The sequence below is a fragment of the Rhodotorula paludigena genome (genome assembly GCF_050403205.1).
Source record: "Rhodotorula paludigena JCM10292 DNA, Rt_paludigena_JCM10292v1_ctg112, whole genome shotgun sequence".
NCBI classification, from domain to species: domain Eukaryota; kingdom Fungi; phylum Basidiomycota; class Microbotryomycetes; order Sporidiobolales; family Sporidiobolaceae; genus Rhodotorula; species Rhodotorula paludigena.
In genome coordinates this window covers 366-12,306 of record NW_027481346.1, presented here as the reverse complement: position 1 = coordinate 12,306, position 11,941 = coordinate 366, and the positions used below count along the sequence as shown (strand labels likewise).

The following is an 11,941-nucleotide window of genomic DNA, read 5'->3' as shown; positions in this document are numbered from 1 at the left end:
AGCCAGAGGAAGAGCCAGAAACCCCTCACAAGACCCTTCAACTTGCTTCCGCGTGGCCTCCCCTCCCTCTTCCCACCACAACTCGCTTTTTCCCTTCTTCTTTCTGCCTGCTACTCCTTGGGAGTGAATTTCCACTTTTACTCTACAGGCCATTACAAGTCCTCCCTGGAAGAATCGTATTCAAACTTACCTGACGCACCTCCCCTGCAGTGCAACCTGGTCCCATGCCACTCCGCAATCTCGGCTCCAGTGTAGTATGATGATTAAAGGCACCGGGAACTGGCTGCTAGGTCTCTCCGATCTCAGGCAATGCCGTTTTTAACTGTTCCAAGGCAAAGCGTCAATTGGGGGACACTGCATTGGACTATGGGATACAATTTTCATCATGTTTGCATATGGCCTAACTACCCAACTCACATTACAAATCTGTCTTTCATTCTTACCCGGCACTGCAAATTTGAGGGCTCTGTCTGCTTGAGATGGTACATAAGTATTAACTGACTGCAGGACCGGGTCAGGTGCCCATCTGATCACAATAGCTGACATCCGTATCTGACACCTGCAATCTAGCGTTGCAAACGGTTGTATTTCGTCTTCAATACAGTCCAAATTGTAATCCAGACAATCATGACACTCCATTGCTCTCTCGCTCAAGCCATAGTCTGAGAGTCCAGCTCACACAGAGACTTGTCGAAGGCAATTTTGCTACATTTTGGGCGCACACTGCGGAAGCTTCGAGACAGGCTGGGTCATGAAGACGGAACCATACGTGAAATAGCTTTGCCTTACAACTTCGGGAAGCATTACAACTCTTCTTCACACTAGCCAGCTGTGTATACAGTTGACCCAAACACAGTCGATATACATGCTGGAGTAGCCGGAGCAATCCCTTCCGCAGCACTCTCCAGGGGCAGGCATGCAGCCATCGGGCATTCACATTGTCTGCGTGATAGTAAGAACCCTTACTGTCGCTGCCTAGGCCGCTTTTGAGGGGGCACCACGTCTCACTGCGTCCAAGTCGGCGGTTTCGTCACCAAGAATCGGTCCGGAGCATGAATGCGATGGTAAGCATTGCCAGAAAGCGCTCACCACCGAAGGATGGGCCGAACGCGAGCCACGTGCAAGATGCGAGCGAGGAAGAGGCTAAGAAGGGACGGCAAGATCCGCAGAACTGGGTGAGAGTGGCTCGACGGTGTTTGACAACTTACAGAGTACACCTACGAGCTGTCGCGAGCACCCCTGCAGTCAAGTTGCAGCTGGGGCCACGAGCAAGAAGGAGACCCATACCTCTCGATCCTCCCACTCTCTCGCGCGCTCTGAGAAGGCCGCTAGCTGGCGCAAGCAATGCGTGTACTTGTACTGCGCCCGCGGGCACCTTCAGTCGACCTCCCCGCGCGCCCGCTCGCTCTTCGCGGGACCTCCTGGGCTGAAGCTCACGCCCGCTGAACGCGGTCTCTGTCGCTCGCGTGGGCTTCCGATCGGGCTCAACGGGTTGCAAAACCACTGCTCACGCTTCCGGCGGAGTGCGCGTGCGCCTGGTGCGCTGATGCCTGTGCGTTCTCGCCCTTGGTCCTAACCCCCTCCTTTCGATGCCGCCAAGCTGACCATGTCGCATCGTGCAGGCATACAGCTGCTTTTTAATGCTGCCCTACCTTGTGATGAGGTGCTCTGCGCGCTCAGCATCGCCTTGCTCGCCTCGCATGCAGATCCCGCTCTTCGACCTCGACTCCCCTTCCCCCTCGACGCGCTCTTTCGCGGTCTTCGAGCGCGCTGTGCGCATCCTGCGCCAAACTGGAGCCACCGGAGCTGCTGCCCGCCCGCTTTCAAGCTTGAAAGGCTGTGACAGGCCCGCTGCACCGCCTCTTCACCCAAATGCGCCATCCGCAGCGCATGCTTCTCTGTCCTGCTCCTTTTGCCTCGCTGCTGGGCAGAAGCGACCTGTCGCATACTGCTCGTGACCGCGCGGAGCCCAGCCAGGTGCGGCTACGCCTTGTCAAGAGGTGACGAAGCTGGTGAAATGGAGTCGCGTCTCTCTACCGTGCCCCTCCCTAGCCTTCCTTTCCGCCCATCTGCTGATCTGCAACGCGCCGCAGCCTTCTACATACCGTTGTAGCCTCTGCGCTTGCTCGAGACTCGGCCAGTCCGCAATTCGGCGCTGTCTGCTCGGTGTCCGCCGCTCCTTCTCCCCCTCTTGCTTGTTTCCTGCGTCCTCCATATTGCCGGTGCTGACTGGAGCGCATACAGACCGCGCCCGCGAGGCTGCTCCGCTTGCGCTCTCGCGAGCTCGAGCGACATGGAGATCTGACGGGTTTGGAGGGCGTGGGTGCTTGTCTGGTATGTCGCGTGATCTCTCTTGGAGACAAAACGTGCTCTCGCTTGCCCGCAACAACCGCACATTACCACCTCTCCAGCGTTCGTCATGTGGAGAAAGGGGCGCATGGCATGACAGCGCATCGGAGACCGCCGCGACGAGAGAAAACCGGGTACGAGTGAAAGGGAGAAAAAGATTGTCCATCTGCGCCACGCCGCGCCGCCAACTGACCTCCGTTTCACCTCCATCGACATCCACCACCGTCGCCTCGGCGCGCGGCGCCCGCTCACACGCCCTGCACCTGCCCATACTCGCTCTCGACGCCCGGCTCGACGACGGCGGCGTGTCCAAGGATGAGCACCGAGCTCGACCCGACGAGCCAGAAGAAGGCCGACAGCGGCGCCGAGAGCCACAGAATCGGGATCCCGACGATCAGGAGCACCATGTACAGGTGTCGCGGCTCGATCGTCGTCGAGCCAAACTGCACCGGCTCGGGGATGAATTTGTTGATGCCGATGTAGCCCTGCGGCGAGTCGCACAGAGTGGGTCAGCGTCACGAGCTGCAAGACCATGCGAGAGTAGGGATCGAGTTGCGGCAGGGGAAGGTTTCCCTGTCGCGCTGCGAGCGAGAGGGGCGCAGACGGCCGAAGCGTGACTTACACCGATGAGGAACGCGAGGGCAATGAGGAGGAGCGGGTTGGTGAGGAGCGAGTAGACGGCGAGCAGGAGGATGACTGCGTGCGGCAGGAAGGTCAGCAAGCCGTGCGCGAAGCGGGAGACGGAGGTGGACGAGGGACAAGTCGACGAGACGCACGGAGGATGTAGTTGCCGCTGAAGTAGTTGACGTTGTATCTGCAGGTGCGTCGCGTCAGCGTGACCTTTCGGTGTCGCGGTCGAGTCGCGACAGAGGTAGCAGTGGTGCAGGTCGGGAGGGGCGAGGAGCGAGACGCACTTGATGCGCTGTGTTGCCGCCTGTGGGTTGAGTGTGCCTGTCAGTTCTTGTTCCCGCGGGTGAATCTGTCCCCACATCCGTCCGACCATTCCAGCGGAGCAGAAGGATGAGAAGCGAGAGGACGGAGCACCACGCACGTTGAGGTCGGCGGGCTTGGAGACGCGCTGCAGATCACACCGTCGTCAGTGCCTCGTGGTCTGAGCCCGAAGCTCCGCAGAGCCGCGCCGCGTGAGGCGCAGCCAGGAGCAGCTCGCGTCTATGCACCTGCATGTCGAAGAACTGCGGAAGCGCAAGGACGTAGGATCAGCGTAATGGCTAGACACGGATAGACATCGCGAGAGCTCCTGCACGCGCTCTGGCGCCTGCAGGAGCGCATGCGAGCGAGTCGACGCGGGACGCACCTCATTCGGGGGTCGCAGGCTCTGCAGCCGTTCCTGCTACGAGGGCCGCGCCACCAAGCAAGAGCTCGTCAGCGCCGTGTCCAGTCTGCTCAGCATCCACTGCCCCGCCCGGCGCCGTGTGAGCGCGGGCGCGGGCGCGAGGCGATCGAGGCGAGGCGAGGCGCTGAGGTGGAGCCGCGTCGGCGGAGCGCGGGAGCGGAGGAGAGAAGGAGCGCACGCGGAACTGCGTCACAGCTTCGGGCAGGCGCTGGGCGAGGCTCTGCGTGTCCATCTTTGCGCGCGACGAGGAGGGCTGGGGCGGAGACGGACGCGCGCAATCACGCTCGAGGAGGCGCGACGGCAGCGACCAGCTTCCACGCGGCAACAGCGCAGGGACCGCTCGCACAGATCCAGACGCGTGTAGACACAGGAGTGCACTGCAACACAGGCGGAGGCAGACTACTCAGTCGCGGCAAAGGCCTGGAGCAACCCGCGCAGGTTGCGCTCCGACGACAGCCCGACGAGGTCGCTGCGGTGCATCCTGCAGGGCACGGGTCCGGGTCAGTCACGTGACTCGCGAGAACGGAGGTCAGCGACGTACTGCAGGAGGGCGACGTGCAGCGAGTCCCACAGCGCGTGGCTCACGCGGCCCTGAGACGGCGGCGCCGGCGCGTCCTGCATCTCTGCGAGGGCCACTCAGTGCGTCAGCTGCGGGCTCGAATGTTTGGGACGGGAGACGAGAATACGCACTCTCCGACTCGGCCTCCTGCACCGAGAGCGCCGTCAGGAGCTGCTGGACCGCCTCCTCGTATTGCTGCAGAGAGAAGAAAGAGCGTCAGTCCGACGTGCTTTGTCAATAGGCGAGCTGTAACGTACCCCGGTGTTCATACTCGCAACGGCAAGGTTGTACCGCGCGCGGACATAGCCCGCATCGAGGTCGAGCGCGGCCGAGTAGTACTGCTTGGCGAGATCCGTCTTGCCCGAGTTGGCGTGCGTAGCGCCGAGGCGGTTGTACAAAAGCGGGTCCTGTTATCAAGGATTCGCGAGTCAGCTGCGGGCGCCGCGAGGATAGCGGACCGCTGAGCGAGAGGCACGAACCTGAGGCCGAACCGACAGAGCCGCCTCGAAGCAGTCTCCGGCCTTCTCGTACTCCTCACTCGCGTTGAAGAGCACGCCGAGCGCCATCTGCACGTCGGCGTCCACGTCGCCTGCACCGACCCGCTCGGCGCGAACTTGCGCGAGGCGGATGAGGAGGTTCGAGAGGTACGAGACACGCTCGCTCGGCGAGTCGGGGAGCGCGCTGCCGAGGAGGTTGCGGTACTGGTCGATCTCGTTGGCGTAGATTGGGTTGAGCACGAGCGAGTCGGTCCAGCGGTGCAGCGCCTCGTACGTCTCGCCGCGCCGCCCTTCGTTCGAGTAGCTCACGGCGAGCGCAAGATGCGCTGCGCCATCTCCGACGCTCGGATCCAGCTGCAGCGCGTGCTGCAGCGCCGCGATGGCGAGGTCTTCGCGCTCGTTCTGCTGCTGCTTGACGCCGAGCGAGAGCCACGCAGACGCGTTCTGCGGGTCGAGCTGCACCTCGGCCTCGTGCTGGAGGAGCGAGGCGTGACGGTCGTTCAGAGCGGAAGCGAGCGAAGCGTGGTGCGCGTGGTGGTGCGTCGTGGTCGACGGGAGGTATGGGTTCTCCGCCGTGAACGGGTAGCTGTGGTTGACCTGCGGGCCAGTCGCGGCGGTCGAAGTCGCCTCGATCTCGTCCCACGAGCTCTGCAGCGCGTCCCATTCCTGCTGCTGCGCGGACGGCGCAGTGCGGGTCCTCGGGCCGCCACCGAGCGCATGCCCGCCGACGATCAGGCTCGGGTCGTCAAAGTCCTCCTCCCACGAAGACTGCGCGAGCGGGACATGCGTACTTGCGCGCATGCCCTCGTCGATTTCGAATACGCCGCCATCGCCCTGGAAGAATCCGGCCGTGGACGACGAGGCGGGCTTCGACTCGGCGCGCTCCTCGCGCGCGTGGTCCTCCTCGTCCCACACGTCTCTCAGAGACCGATAGCCATCCTCGAGCTCGCGCACGTACTGTGCTGCGCTCGCCTGCCGCTGTGCCCACTCGTGCTGCTCGCGTGCATGCGCCGAGACGGGCTGTCCTGGGCGGAGGAGCGGCGCGGGCGCAGTCGAGTTGACCCGGCCTTCTTCCTCGCGCTCGTCGAACGGGACCGGCTCGCGCACCGTCGCGGCAAAGTCGCTCGCCCAGCCGTCGTCGCGGAGTCGGCCCTTGCCTTTGTCCAGGCCCTGCTCGAGCGCGTTCGTCGATGGGTCGCGCGAGACGAGGGTATCGCCCTCGACGGTCGTCTGCCCATCCTTGAGCTGGTGCATGAGCTGCATGAAGGACGAGTTGGCGAGCTTCTGCGCGACAGCCGCGCGCTCGGGCTGCGTGCGGCGCGCTTCGGCTGAGCGGACCGTTTCGAGCAGATCGGCGGCCGTCTGCGCGAGTGCGTCGCGAGCGGCAGGATCGGCGAGGGGCGAGTGGGCGCGGAGAGGAGGGGTGAGAGGGCGGGTCTCGGTGATGCCGGCAATCGAGTTGCTCGTCTGCGTCTCCTTGTCGAGTTGCGAGAGGAAAGCGTTCTCCCAGGCTGACGAGCGGAACGTGCAAGTTCTGGTCAGCGTCTATGCCACGAGAAAGCGCGCACGCATGCATACAGGCGAGAGGCAGCAGACGCACCCGATTTGTCTTCCTGCATCGTCTCGACGCCAGCCTGTGTGCGCACGTCCTCCCTCGGCGCCGCATGTCCCGCCATACCGCCCATCGGCATTCCGATGAACCCCTGCCCCTGTAGCCTCGCCATGCCGGGGTGTTGCATACTCATCGACGGTGCGGGGCCAGTCGAAGCGAGAGGTGCTGAGCCGGCAGTGAGCGGTGTCGAGGCGCGGTGCTGCTGACTGTACTCGGCCCGCCAATCGTGCTGCTGCGACATCGGCTGCTGCTGAGGCTGCGAGCGCCCGAAAGCGCGGGCGAACATCTCCTGCTCATGTGCACTGTTGGCGAGGGAAGCGGACGGGTTCTGAGCGGCAAAGGCCTGCGCCCACGGCGGCGCTGCCGCAGAGGCGGCCGGAGGAAGAGCATGCTGTAGGTTCTGGAGGTCGAGGGGCTGGGCGGGCTGGAAGAAGGCGGATGAGGAAGGGTCGTGGGGTTGCGTGGTGGGGGTCGACTGGCGGAAAGGCTGCAGGGGGAGCTAGCGGGGTCAGTCTATCGCCTTGTGCATGGGATCGAGGTACGCAGCCCCGCTCACAGCATTCGAGGGGCCTGCCTGCGGACCGAAGTGATCCTGCGATCACGAGGAGGGGGAGCATGTCCCGTCAGCATCGCCCGGCTGAAGCACGTAGCGAGGCGGCAGTGGCGTGCGTACCTGCTGCGCTCCCCTGTCTTGCGCGTACGTCTTGCCGAGCTGCTGCAGCGGGTTGGCGGGTCCGCACGACGCCCCCGAGGCGAGCGACGCGAGCATGGCCGCGCGCTTGTTCGGTCGAGTTCAGCGGAGGCTGTGGTGGTCCCTCTGAGGCTAGCAGTAGCAGTCACGCGTGTTCTGCGCGAGTGCAGCCGTGTGGGCGAAGCAAGACGGCGTGGCCGGACTCGGCGCGCAGGTTGCCGGAAGTCGTCGACGCCGCCCACGCTCTGAAGGCTCGTGCGGTCAAGCAGGCAGCTCCTTAGACCGACTTAGATGGTCTACGGCTGTTCCGGATGAGCCCCGCGCTGTGGCTGCATCGCTCGCCTCGCCTTTCTCCTCCTTCTCCTCCTCATCCTTTGACGCCTCGGCACTGGCTGGAGGAGGCTGCAGACCTGCTCGACATGGCCAAGAGCGATCGCGATAGGCCGAGCATAGGCTTTGGCTCGCTTCATTGCGTCCTCGTTGCTGCCGCCTCTTTGGCTCTGCCGCAGCTCTCCCGCTCGAGCTGCAAATCGACGTCTAGAGGTCCGTAGCCTCTGCGTTCTCTTCTTCGTTTCACAGTGAACAGCGCGCTGACTCTCGTCTGCTTCTCCTACAGTGACGGGGAAGAGCTGCTCTCGCGCGTCTCGATGGTGCGCTTTTGCATCGCTCGTGCGCCGCCTCTCAATCGTTTTTGACGGCCATGTAGCTGATCTTCTTGATCTTCAGGCCTGCTTTGTCCTTCTAATTGTTTGACAGGCTTGGCAGCCGGCTTTGGTGCAGATGACCTCGTTATGCCGCCGACTCGTCGAGAAGCTGCTCCCGCTCCTGCTCCGACGCCGTCTTTATCGCCCTGAGCGGACCTTGCAGTATCTCTGGCACTAGGCTTCGAGTTACTCGCGCCTCTGTGAGCACGCGCGACCTCTCGACGCGTCGAGGACGCGTCTCGCGGTTTGCGTCCGTCCGCTCAGGCCGTCTGTTTGTCCAGGAGGCATGCCCGCGCTGACGCGGCTCTTCCGTCTTCTTCTCGCTCCGCCTCGCTTCCGGCTGTCCCCGCTCGCAAGATGGAGATGAGCGTCGCGCTCGAGTCGGACGACCGCGACAGCGACTCGGACAGCGACCGGGACTCGTCCAGCGACTCGGATTCGCCCAGCGACACGGAGTCCTCCGGCGACTCGAATTCCTCCGGCGACTCAGACTCGTTCAGCGACTCGGACTCGTCGGGCGAGTCTTCCAGCGACTCGGGCTCTTCCAGCGACTCCAGCCTCCGATCGCCCACGTCGAAACAGCACGTCGCAGGGTTATCGTCTTCGGAGGACGACGATGGAGACGACGACTGCGACAGCGAGTCGGGCGACATGAGCGACTCGGGCGACGAAGACAACCCCCGAGCGGAGCGGTCTGCTGCTGCGCGGAGGGAAAGCAGTCAAGCTGGCGTCGAGATGGACACGGACCGCCCGGACGACGGGCATGTTGAGACATCATTGGACAAGGTGGTGCCGTGCGCGTGCACGCACAAAGTGTGCCCGCTTTCTCTGCTATCCCACGCTTGATGTGCTGAAATCTCAGCAAAGCAGATTCCGGCCGAGTGGGAACGGCCTCGCTTCCCCATCCTGTGCTCAGAGTTGCCGCCGCTTCCAGCCGTGATCGAGTCCTGCCGACAGCTGCTCGATTTAAACGGCAGCAGAGAGGACAGGCGCCAAGCCAGGATTGGCGACGCCGTGCTCGAGATGCTACTTGCCGAGATCCTGCGGAAGCGCTTCGATCTGGCTGTCGAGCCGAGGGTGAGCACCTGCCGAAATCTTCTCGGACCCATGTGCTGACTCACTTCTCCGCCTCAGGCTCTTACCATGGCTCTCGTGCAGAACACCGTGCTCTCGGTCCTAGCCCAACACTACGGCCTCTACAGATACGGAGCGGCGGGTCAGCATCATCACGCCGACCGCTTCGAAGCAGCAGTCGCGATTCTTTATGACGATCCGTACCAGAGACCCCTCCTCGTCAAATGGCTCGCAGGCGTTTTCTCGCTCGCAGTTTTCCCCAATGTGGCTCTGCAAATCAAGCGCTTCCGCGCCACGCTCAGTGCGTTCCTCGTATGCTCGTTCGCGCCTCGACTGACACACGTCTTCAGCCTCGCGGCGCATCCACGTATTACGATTGAAGCACAGCATCAACAAGTGGGGCTTGGCAAAGCTGCGCACGGGACCGCATCCGCTGGATTACACGCCAAGGCAGGTGTTATCTTGCAGTAAAACGCTCTTCAACTCCGCGCAGTCGAGCACTCAGGAGAAAGAAGCTGGAAGCACGAGAAGCAGAAGCGTGAGGGAGGGTCAGCGATGGACGAACGGCGCACGAAGCTGCAAGCGGGCGGTAGAGGTCGGCAACAGCATGTGCAGCAGATTCTTGTTGGCAGAGCACGCCGCTCCGGAGCGCGCGATGCGGCCGCCGCTGTCTGCGAGCGAGGGTGGACGCGGACGAGGAAACGAGCGAGGACACCAGCCTAGCGAGTCCGGAGGAGCCCAAGCGCAGCCTCTGTGCCCGCGTGGAGCAAGCACGAGGTACAAAGCGTTCAGTACGAGGGCGAGCGAGGGACGAGTCGCGGTCCAAGACGCGTCGAGGCGAACACGAGCGGGACCGTCTCGCCTCGACCGCTGTGCCCGTGTTCGTGCTGCTGTCTGTGCTGCTACTCGTGGTGCTCGGCGAGTTCCGCTGTGCTCCTTTGTGGCTTTCCGCGCGTCTCCATGCGCTCGCTCGCCCCCTCGTCCTCCTCATCATCCAACACGAGCCGCACAGACAGCGCCCAGGTGCGCTGCGTGCCCCATGCAGCGAACCAGAGACATGTACTGACCTGTCAATCTCCCTATGCTCGACCCTCCTGTTCCTCTTGACACTCCGACCCCCTCGCTTGCGGACCTCTCGTGCGATCGACTTCACCGTCTGGACCGTACACGCCGCCTTTACACCTGCCCAACTAAAGATATCTTCGTCTACAATATCAATACGCCGCTGAACCGCCACATCCACCTGAAACTCGCCGCGAACGACCACCCCCTCCTGCTCGCGCGCGACTCGACCCGCCTCTCCTCCACCTGTGTCGCCTCGCGCGTCTCGTTCGACACGCCCGACTCGGCGATGATCTGTTCCTCGACCACGCCAGCGGGCTCGGCCGCGGCGGGAAGGGCCGGGAGCGGCTTGTTGAGGCAGAGGCGCTTCGCGTCGGGCGTGACGATGCCAGTCGGACTCGGTGAGTCGTCCCTCGCCCTCTTCAGCGTACTCGGGCCCGCTAAGGGCGATGCAGACGGCGTTGGGAGCTGCGGGACTCCGGCAGACCCTTCGGGCGAGGCCTTGCACTGGCACGGCGGGGTCGAGGGGCCGGGCGTCGCTGATCTGGGCGTGGCAGTCGCGCTGATGAGCGCGGCGTCAAGCTGTTCACCTGCGTCGTGCGACGACGACGGCGTCGCGAGTTGCGCGGGCGCGATCGAAGCATCGCGCGAGAAGCTGGTCTGGCGCGGCGGGGTCGATGGGCCGGGCGTTGGAGACCGAGACCAACGCGAGGCGTTTGCGCCGCCGACTGTGTCGTCGAGTACTTGAGTTATCGAGGGCGACGCAGACGGCGTGGGAAGCTGCGCGACCTTGCTTTGTGCTGCGGGCGAGGTCTCGCGTTGGCTGAGCGGGGTCGCCGGGTCGGGCTTGGTGAACTCGACTGGCTCGGGCGCCATCGACCGGCGCGACGCGCTCATCCTGTACGTTACAGGGCCGGGCGACACGCTCGGCGATGCCGTTCGCGAGGGAGTCGTGCGCTTCGAGGCGAGACGAGCAGGCGAGATCAGCAGTCGGACCACGGCGGGAATTAAAGTGCGAGCACTGACCCATGCTCGCATGTACACAGCGCGCATGCCCGCCTCGCGCTCGGTGCGGGACGTCTCGTCCTCCGAATCAGAGACGATTTGCGTCGACTGCGATTCGTACCCGTGTTCGTCGTCATCGTGCGGCAAGCCGGACTCTTGCTCATCGCTGTGCTGCTCGGCTGTGTCGACCGTCTCCATGAGCGCTGATGGCGCGCTGCACGTCCGTCCGAGGCCGGGTGGTCCCGCCATCTGCTCCTGCTGCGCCGGCGGCTGCCCCGGAGGCGGCGGCGCGCTCTGGCTGCGCCGCATGACCTGCAGCGGCACCGTCCGCGCCTCGGGCGTCGCACGCAGGTGTGCGAGCTGAGCTTGTTGGTCGGCCTGCGAGACGTCGTCGAGGAGCGACGGGATGAGGCACGGCGGAGAGTGCGCGCATGCCGCGCGAGCTCGGCCAGCGGGCGGCTTGGCATGGCAGATGTCGCGGTTGGTGTTTGCTGCGTGCGCTTCGAAGACGCAGTGCTCCGGGTTGAAGCAGTCGGACTGGCCGCAGAGATGGGACGCCTCGGCGCCACCCTCGATCTGCTCGATTCGCTGCTCCTCCGTCTCTTGCCCGCGATACACGTGGCAGAGTGCTGCCAGTCGACACATGTACAGAGGACATGCTGCATCCGCCGATGTTGGCTCGTGCTCGTTCATCATGAACGCGCAGACTCGCCGCAACGCCATGTCCTCGAAGTGCTCGACGTAATCTGCGCGAATGACTTTGGCCCTGGCCTTCTTGCTGCCGACATTGACGCGAGGTCTCGCCTTCTTGTGCTTGACATGCACCCAACAACTGCGCAATCAGGAATGTCAGTCATGGAGCTTTGCTTGCTGGGATCCGACTCACGGCGAATCCGGCACTCGCTCGATCAGCATGCCCCGCTTCAAGAGGCTCTCCAGCGCAAAGCTGGGCGCGATTATGCTTATCGGATCCCTCAGCCGCGGCAGATGCGGCGGGAGCGGCTCGATTCTGCGCGGCACCTTCGCCTGCGCGG

At 63.7% G+C, this 11,941-nt stretch overlaps 3 protein-coding genes across 3 annotated transcripts; 1 reads left to right on the top strand and 2 right to left on the bottom strand.

The window, feature by feature from the left end:
• Positions 1 to 2,597: 2,597 nt before the first annotated feature.
• On the bottom strand, positions 2,598 to 3,935 carry YIP3 (Yip3p; the record flags this gene model as incomplete). Its single annotated transcript, XM_076652986.1, has 8 exons — positions 2,598 to 2,834; positions 2,972 to 3,045; positions 3,126 to 3,163; positions 3,264 to 3,283; positions 3,401 to 3,427; positions 3,528 to 3,542; positions 3,665 to 3,697; positions 3,882 to 3,935. 8 exons carry the CDS (start codon positions 3,933 to 3,935, stop codon positions 2,598 to 2,600), a joined length of 498 nt encoding a protein of 165 aa, XP_076501464.1.
• A 167-nt stretch (positions 3,936 to 4,102) lies between these two features.
• JCM10292_000003 (tetratricopeptide repeat protein) lies at positions 4,103 to 7,140 on the bottom strand (the record flags this gene model as incomplete). The annotated part of the gene is made up of 8 exons (XM_076652985.1): positions 4,103 to 4,184; positions 4,245 to 4,326; positions 4,394 to 4,457; positions 4,520 to 4,669; positions 4,742 to 6,270; positions 6,360 to 6,858; positions 6,928 to 6,963; positions 7,045 to 7,140. 8 exons carry the CDS (start codon positions 7,138 to 7,140, stop codon positions 4,103 to 4,105), a joined length of 2,538 nt encoding a protein of 845 aa, XP_076501463.1.
• A 983-nt stretch (positions 7,141 to 8,123) lies between these two features.
• JCM10292_000002 (uncharacterized protein) lies at positions 8,124 to 9,311 on the top strand (the record flags this gene model as incomplete). Its single annotated transcript, XM_076652984.1, has 4 exons — positions 8,124 to 8,560; positions 8,744 to 8,843; positions 8,901 to 9,141; positions 9,295 to 9,311. The coding sequence occupies 4 exons, from the start codon at positions 8,124 to 8,126 to the stop codon at positions 9,309 to 9,311; spliced, it is 795 nt and encodes a 264-aa protein (XP_076501462.1).
• Positions 9,312 to 11,941: the final 2,630 nt, after the last annotated feature.